Below are 9,118 nucleotides of genomic sequence, written 5' to 3' on the forward strand. Positions count from 1 at the left end.
TATTAATCTAGGTGATTATCCCTTAAAAGGGCACATCCTAATTATTTCGTTTGACTAGTTAATTATCGGGTCAAACTAGTTTGACAAAAAGTCAAACTGGACAGAATGTTTAAAAATGATTTAAATTAATAAAACAGAGGATCTAAATTATATTTTAACATTCTAATGACTTGGTAATTAATATTAGCACATGTTTTATAAGTCCTAACGCGACAATTATCAGTCTAAGGTTAGTTTATAACCGAAAGTCGCAAAAGCTTGACTTTTGCTTTGACTTTCAGTTCTGACCCATTCAAGCTTAATTCTCCTATGTTTTAAGCTTCCACTAGGAGCACATTACTCAGTAGTATAACCCTCTTGAGTTATATTGCATGGTTCTTAGTGGTTTGAATTATATGCTCTTAATCGTTAGTATGCTTAAAAATGCCATAAATGCCCTTTTGACATACAAATGAGATTTTTAGATATGTGAGTGGATAAAAACCTTTGCTACTGATATATAAGCTTGTCCCAAAAATCTGACATCAGTTTGGTCACAAATAGGAGTTATGTCCGATATCGTAATTAGAAGCTTTTTATTAATTAAATTGCGATATCTTGCATAATGCATGTTTAAACTTGGATTTTGAACCAAAACTCATTATCTACCGTTAAGATATTATTTTTAAGGAATTTTAAGATTTTTGGTCAGATCATTATCTATTTAAAACATAGAGTTCTTGTGTAATTCGGTTAATGACGATAATGCCCTTTTTAGACATAAAATGAGATTAACAAAGGATTTGAATACCAAACTTTTTTCCTACTGATTTTATACATTAAGTAAATTATTTTGAGCATTTAAAACTGATCAAAATCTTAGATATATATAAACATCTTGATTATCGTCAATTAGCGAGTTTTACACTAATTAGGTGCATAGTATGGTTTAAAACCATATTTAACATCTAAGACTTATTACCTACTGAATTTTTAAACAAATTTAAATATTATTACAGTAGGTATAAGTTATGAACTCATGTTTCCAAAAATGCCCTTAAAAGCTTATGTGAAATGACCAAAATTCCCTTTCGGGACATAGTTTGGTCATAAATAGTAAATTTCACATATGTATGATATCTTACTGATGTAATGTGATAAATTAAATATTTTTACTGATTTCAAAAGACCAGAACTTCAGTTTGTTATAAAATCTCTTTTATAAGCAGTAAAATTACCAAAATGCCCTTATGGGACTAAAATTGGTTTAAATTGCTTTTTGGGCATATATGTTACCATCCTACTGATGTATTAACATATTTTAAGCATAATAACAATTAAGACCTGCATGTAATTCATTTGGTTACCTGTTACGCGTTTACGCGTTCGGATCGGTTTATGTGACTAGTTTACATAAAATAGCCGAAACGGGTCAAACCTTATCATTAAATCCTCAATTTCCAGAATGTGTTTAGTTTACCCATATTATACAAGTATCCAAGCTTGTCGGGTCTAAACCACATTGTATTCCGGTCTCCGCTTAATCTAGCGTTTAGATCCGTAAAGTCTCTTTCTAGCTAGCCGGTCTAAGTCTTTGACTTAGCTAAAGACCCGTTAGCATCCTAATAGGTTATTAAACCTTCCATACAGATTAGTAGCATCCAGTAGAAGGTACCATCATAAAGCTTTAGGATTTTACGGCTGAATTATCATTCACATGTAGCTCAGGTAAATACTTTTAACTTATTTTCCCTTATACGGGCTTGGGATATGGTATTATAATAATACCACTTGGTCGGGTATGAAATCATTTAATCGGATTGTGATTAATAAATTACATAACCCGTTTTAATCTGTCTTGTTTGATAACATAAACATTGGGGGTTAATTCGACCGTGTCCTGGATATCCTCGGCTCATTTCATTTGAAAATGGCCACGACCTATGCACGGGGTGTAGGCATACACCTGACAGATGCAAAATGCAAAATAATATATAAACCCACATGTTGGGGATAACTCCTTTGTGGGTTCTATAAGTGGTGAGTCGGTTAATTATGACCGGCTTCCAACCGACCCCAATTGTGTGACAAACATGTAAATCTGTATACGAGATTATCTTTAAATAGTTGTCCCAAGTTATAAATGATTTGTGCCATGTGCACCTAAATCAATTTTCATAAATGTTTTCAAAAGAGTCAGTTAATTGTATTTACCAGTTTATACTGACGTATTTTCTAAAGACTGATTGACGGGTACCTCTCGTAATAGGCTGGGGCTATTAGGTGTCATAAGAGGATCTTGCAAATCCATAAATACCTGAAGTCTGTTATTTTTATTTTCTTGTATTTTACTTATGATCAGCCTGTGGATCTTATTACATTCCAGTCTGTATATTCTTTCGTGGACACTCAGACATTATGGTTTTTAATAGTTTATTCACCAAGCCTTCCGTTGTGCTATTATATTGTGTATATTGACAATGATGATATCAACTACGTCACGATACTCCCCGCTGGGCCCACCGGTAATATGTGGAAATATCGGGGTGTGACAATAATTTAATGATATTGTTAATCCGGATGTTGGATTTCAAGTTCACATGATAGATAATCAAATTACGATCATGTGGGAAGTAACAGGAGGTTAAACGGGTGAACGGTTCAAAGGATACGAAAGAATTGGTGTTTACGAACAATTAAACAACACAACTGAAAAACGGAAGGGAGGGGGTGTCGACGACGCCGTGCCTGGGCGTTGCCGACGTCGTGTCTGGTGCCGACACGTTTCTTGACTGCCTACGCCCTAGGGGTGCAAACGAGCCGAGCCGAGCCCGAGCTCAACCAGGCTCGAGCTCGAGCTCGATTAACTTATGAGAGCTCGGGCTCGAGCTCGGCTCGATTCGAGCTTTGTTTTCATAGCTCGAGCTCGGCTCGTTTATATTTTCTCTAGCAGAGCTCGAGCTCGGCTCGGGCTCGGCTCGTTTATTATCTATTAATTAGTATATTAAATAAAAATAATATAAATAATAGACTTTTTAGGTTCGAGGTCGGCTTGTAAACAAGTTTAAATAAGTTCGACTCGACTCGGCTCGTTTATACTAAGGCTCGATAAGGCTCGACGAGCCTAACGAGCTTTACATGCGAGGCTCGAGCTCGGGCTCGATAAACAAACGAGCTTTGTTTTAAGGCTCAAGCTCGGCTCGGGCTCGATAAGGCTCGGCTCGTTTCGAGCTTTTTCTCGAGCCGGTCTCGAGTAGCTCGCGAGCCGCTCGGCTCGTTTGCACCCCTACCAGTACGCCCTTTTCTGTCGACGCCAAAAACTATGGGGCGTTACCGACGCCGCCCTGGTCCAAAACATGCTGAAAAATTATATTTTTACATCCAAAGTCTCGTTTGTTCCCGTAGTGTTATAACTCTAATAAGTTGTAAAATTTTAGTTTCAGGTCTTTTACAAATACTTTTGGGATGAAGATTAAGCCAAGATCAGAAACCGGACATGTTGAAGATCTTGTTTCCGCACCTTTTTGTTAATCTCATGTTAATGAATTAAATATTTAGTAGTCAAGCAATAGTTATGTAACCGAATACATGTTCAAGACAATGTTGTTATGTATTAACTATTACTAGTACGGTGCCCGCGCGATGCGGCGGGGCGACACTTTGCATTGCGGCACTCGTTTCTGGTAGTTTTCTTATTCATATAATATTTATGATAACACTATTGTGGTGTATATATGTCATAAGTGTTACACATATGTAAAGTTTTGTTTTTTATAAAAATTAATAATCAAAAGACAAAAAATATTATTTTTTTATAAAAATTTATAATCAAAAGACAAAAAATAAAAGATAAGCTGCTATAATTGTAAAGTATGTTTATTTTATTGGTTAAATTATAAAGTATAATTATATTTTTTAAAGTTCATAACTTTTTTTAAATATCCACATAGTACTTATCCAATAAACTTTAAGTTTAAAATTTTTGTTTTTATAAAAATAAAAAATAGTATTTGACTCGTAAATACGTTTTAGACCTTTAACTTAAATTGTTAAATTTCATTTTTTATAGATATAAAAAATTTATATTATTATAAAATTTCAAGAACCGTTTTTATAAAAAAAAATAGGATGTTCAGAGTTTATATCTTTATTAACTTTATATCATATTAACTTCAAATTTTTAGTTCCTAACTAATCTTATCTATATGAGTCTACTTTTAACTTATAATCCCTAAAAATATGCAACACAATCTACTATGTATCTAGTCAAGTTGTGTCACACCCCTATTTTCCACGTGTCACCGGTGGGCCCGGTGGGGAGTATCGTGACGTAATTGATATCATCATAGTCAAACAACACAACATATAAATGCACAGCGGAAGCAAAAGATATAGATTTATTTCAACTGAATAAATTGTAATGTTTAAGTATCACAAACAGTCGAAATAGATCCACAGGCGGATCAAATAAAGAGGAAAACTGTTCAACAGACTTTGACATCTAAAGCTTGCGAGACTTGAGTAATGATGCCTGGAGTAGCCAGCCTATTTCGTCTAGTTCCTGCACTTAGCCTTTTTGGAAAATACGTCAGTTTACACTGGTAAATACAACTTAACTGACTCATTTTGAAAAGAGTTTGAAAATTAATTTGAATGCACTTCGGCAAAAATATTTTATAACTTGGGACAATTATTAAAAATAATCTTGTATACAGCTTTACTCATTTGTCGTCCATTAGGGCCGGTTTGTAAGGCCGGACTTAAGTTAACTGACACGCCACAGGTATAATGCCCACAAGGTCGATTCCTTATAGTGGGATACCAGTTTTTACATAATGCATCTGTCAGGTGTACGCCTACACCCCGTGCTTAGGTTGTGGCCATTTCTTTGAATGATGCAAAGGATATCCGGGACATGGTCATTTAACCCCCAAGGGCCATACACCAAATAATACATATCAAACAGGTTATGTAAATACATCAATCACAATATGATTTAAATGACTACATACACCCGACCAAGCGGTACTTCTATAGTACCGTATCCCAAGCCCGTATAGGGAAAATAATTTAAGGGTATTTACCTGAGCAAAGTATAAATCAATTACAGCAAGTGCACGTAGCTTTTACTGGGCTCCTAATCTGGAATGAAGGTTTTTAATAACCTATTAGAATCCTAACGGGTCTTTAATTAAGCTTAGACTTAGACCGGTTAGTTTTCACAAGGAATACACGGTTCAAACGCATGATAAAGCGAAGACCGGTTTAGAATGTGGTTTTGACCCGACAAGCTTGCATGCTTGTTTAATATGGATAACTTAAACACATTCTGGATTTTGAGACAAAAACGATATGGTTTGACCCGTTTCGGCTAATATATGCAAACTAGTTACATAGACCGATCCGAACGCGAAACATGCGTAACGGGTAACCATAAGAGTCATGAACATGTTCCACAAGTTAATATGCTTCAAATATGTTGTGACATCAGTAGGATGTCTTCTATTATGCCCAAAATGATTTTAAACTCAAATTACGCCTTGAAGGGGTAAGGTCCCAAAAACCTCATAAAAAGGATATGAGACCATACCATCAACTGACCTTTAAACCTTTTTAACCTTGCGCGGCAGCGCATTAGTCTTACAAAAGGAAGAAAGAAACCAACAAGCAATAGTCGCGCGCCCAAAGGGAAGCCTAAACCCTTGCGCCGCTTTCCTCTTAACAAAGGGCTAAAACCCTGAGATCAATATGTCTGCCCAAATATCCAAACTTGGATATTATTTTACCCAGACTTGGGATCTATTCAGCTGTGTGCACACCGTAAGGTGTCACACTAGATTACAGCAGTAACCTTCTAGAAGAAATATGATCGTGCACCACCCAGACGGTTGTAACCGTCTGGACACGTGTCATCATCACAAACATTCCTGAAATCACCACGATAGCATGTAATTGGAGAATGATCTCCACTCAAACCACTTTCCACGTGGAAATTCCCCAACCGTAGATCAAGTCGCGATCCGTGTGCATTCACATCAGGATCAAAACAATGTAACGAAGATCAAAAGGACGTAACAGAAGGAAAAGTAACCGCTACGGCGTCAGCATCTTCCGTTATCTTTTCAATAACAGATTTTCCCTCCTAAAACTCCCGGTTATAAATAGGAGAACTCTTCAGGTATGAACTCAGATCACATTTTCACTACTCAAACACTTTTATCTTCTCCGTTACAGATACTTATTCTCACACCGGAGTCGGGTCAAGGAGAGAACCCTCTTCTCCCCTTGACGAGGCTAACGGTGCTCTGTTTTGCAGAAATCACCGGAGAAAGAACTTGGCTGCAACTGAATCAATTGAGAGAGAACTAACCTTTTATGCGGATTCAAACCCCCTAGATATCTCGGTTCCGACCATTTATCTAGTGTTTCTTCATTGGCGCCCACCGTTTTCTCAGTTTTTCTAGTTTCAATCTCGTTTCGATTCAGTTCATCTTATTTTTCCGTTTTTACACATGGCAGAAAATTCATCTTCTCACCGACAGCCTGGTCCTCGACCAAATGTCGGAAACAATTTACCAATAGAAGGGATGGTAGAAGAGGCCTCAGACGATAATGAGGTTCAATCTAATGGAGCAAATAACCCTGTTACCCCAGGGGTATTTCCCACAAATCCCGCTCAATCAATTTTACCACCGGGAGAAACTCCGATATCATGGTATGTCCGGTCACAAGGGGCATTAAATGCAGTTTACACACAATTGTGTGCTCAAACTTCTCCCATAACACAATCACGAAGGCCAGGATCTAGAGCTCATGCTTCCCAACGAGAAGAATCAACCTATGATGGTACAAACAGCTACCAGAAGCAACACCATGAATCACAGCCTCGTCAAAGGCAATCAGTTCATGATAGGTTGGGTTCCCAGTGTGATGCCCACACCGATGAATCCGATCAGACATATCGTTTGAGTGCAAACACCAGCGTATTCAACAGACTACACCCAAACTCTAACAAATCCAGGCCTCGAGCGGTTTACAACCCTGAGGCAGAGCATAACTATGACTTAGTTTACCGCCCTGCAGAAGCAGCGGAAAACTCGAAGTTAATACTAGAAATAGATCTGGCTCCGTTAGAAAGGGCAAAATTACCATCCAACGTCGGAAAATTCAATGGGCTAACTGACCCCGACGATCATCTGAGAGTCTTCACCAGCGCAGGGTTAGTTGGCGGTTGGACTCTTCCGCTCTGGTGTCATTTGTTTGTTCAAACATTAACTGGGCCAGCGCGAATCTGGTTTGATAACCTACTGACGGGGCAAATCGAGTCATGGAAAGACCTGCGCCAAAAATTCTTAACACACTTCAGCCAGCAAAGGCGTTCCATGCGGGATACATCCGATGTCATGAACATATGGCGTCGAGATGACGAGAATCTGGAAGATTTTATAACCAGATATAATAAAGAGGTGTTGGAGATCGGTGGTGTTCACGAACAGCTAATCCGTGCTCAGTTTAAGTACGCGGTTAGATGTGACGACATGGTCAAGGTGTTATCCGGAACAGAGGGCCTTCCCAAGAGTTGGGAAAAGATAATGGCGGCGGCCAAGGTTTATGCGCAGACGGAGAAAAACCTTACTACAAATAGGCCACCACCACCACACAGCAGGCCCACAGACTTAAGTGCGACGGGCGAGCGAAGATTCAAGAAATCATGGCGCGAGTCATCCGGAAGTCGCTCCTCTGAAGATGCTCGCACAACAATTAACAAACTCTCTGCTCAAAGAGAAAACAAGCATGAAAATAGGGAGAGGCAGTGGACCCCCCTAACAAAGACCCCGGCGGAAGTTCTGAGTACCGAGGATTATCAGTTCAAACCGCCAATCCCGATGAAGAGTAAACGTGGTCAAGACCTAGCGCAATATTGCGAATATCATAAGGATACGGGGCACACCACAAACAACTGCATTTCCTTGCGCACTGAAATAGAGAAAGCCCTCAAAAATGGGGAATTTACACATCTACTCCAGAATATGCGCAAGGAGATAAAGCAGATTACCCGGGGAGAAGAAACTTCCAACAAGCGGGCAAAGACTTAAAAAAAACATCAAATATGGCGAAACTATCAGGAAGTAAGTTAAGTTCCATCTAATTATTAAAGACTTTGTAACGCCTCTGAGCTTTATCCATGAATAAAATTACAAAGTTTCTATCATTTGTGTTTACAAAATGCATGCAATTTCTTTTTAGTAAGCGCAAAAACATTATGGTAGTATAACATAAGCTCCATACGCGGTCAGTGATTACCTCACAAACGACCATAAGCTTCACACATAAGCTTCGTACCAACTTTATTCGCCTTACTTAAGTAAAAGCAATTGTACTCATGCAAAATATTGTAAAGACATTCAAACAAATAGAAACATATTGCCTTCAGCGTACAAATACGCCCTGAAAAGATTCAAACACGGCAGTGTTTCGAGTTTTTACACAAACATCGCAACAAAACAAGGATATACATCCCACAAAAAGAAAGGGGGAAATACAAATTGTTCAAAAACAAATTTCACCCTACTCTAAATCTTCATCCTCATCAGGAAAGATTTCCTTAAGCTGCATCACCGGATCATCCGACTGAAGCGCCACATTTATCAACTCCATAACTGGAAGTTGTAAATTATTAAACTCTGCCTTCAGAGAAGCAAGCGCAGCGGCAGTATCTATGCCAAAAGCAGCGGACTTGCTATTATCCCAAGTAACTTTCAGCGCCCTAGTTACATGATGAGAGCATTCTGCATAACCTTGCGCGTAACCATCCCGCCGCGCGGCAACCACTAAATCAGCAACAGTCTTATCCAGCTCTTTAGAGTTCAATACAGATTCAGCAACCTATAAAATCGATCATTGGTAAAAGAAAAAAAAGAAAGAGAGCGCAAAAGTAAGCGCATATATAAGGGAGGGATCTTACACAAGCAATCCCACGATCCTTCAACCAGGTCATATCATTCTTTAAAGGCCCAAGCTCGCTTTCCGCTGAAGCCCGCGTCGTCTCTGAATTTTCCAGTTTCTCTTCAGTCTCAGTCAAGCGGCGAGAGGATTCAGCATGTTCGGAACGCACAAGCTCCAGGTCCTTTTTCAGTCG

The 9,118-nt window shown here is 38.6% G+C and overlaps 1 protein-coding gene across 1 annotated transcript; it reads left to right on the top strand.

Moving 5' to 3' along the window:
* Positions 1–6,491: 6,491 nt before the first annotated feature.
* On the top strand, positions 6,492–8,075 carry LOC110932273. Its single transcript, XM_022175622.1, has one exon. It carries the CDS (start codon positions 6,492–6,494, stop codon positions 8,073–8,075), a length of 1,584 nt encoding a protein of 527 aa, XP_022031314.1.
* Positions 8,076–9,118: the final 1,043 nt, after the last annotated feature.

This window comes from Helianthus annuus, chromosome 3, assembly GCF_002127325.2.
Source record: "Helianthus annuus cultivar XRQ/B chromosome 3, HanXRQr2.0-SUNRISE, whole genome shotgun sequence".
NCBI classification, from domain to species: domain Eukaryota; kingdom Viridiplantae; phylum Streptophyta; class Magnoliopsida; order Asterales; family Asteraceae; genus Helianthus; species Helianthus annuus.

What these genes read in the sequence shown, in the direction of transcription:
- LOC110932273 (XM_022175622.1), top strand. Translation starts at nt 6,492, where the DNA reads ATGGCAGAAAATTCATCTTCTCACCGACAGCCTGGTCCTCGACCAAAT.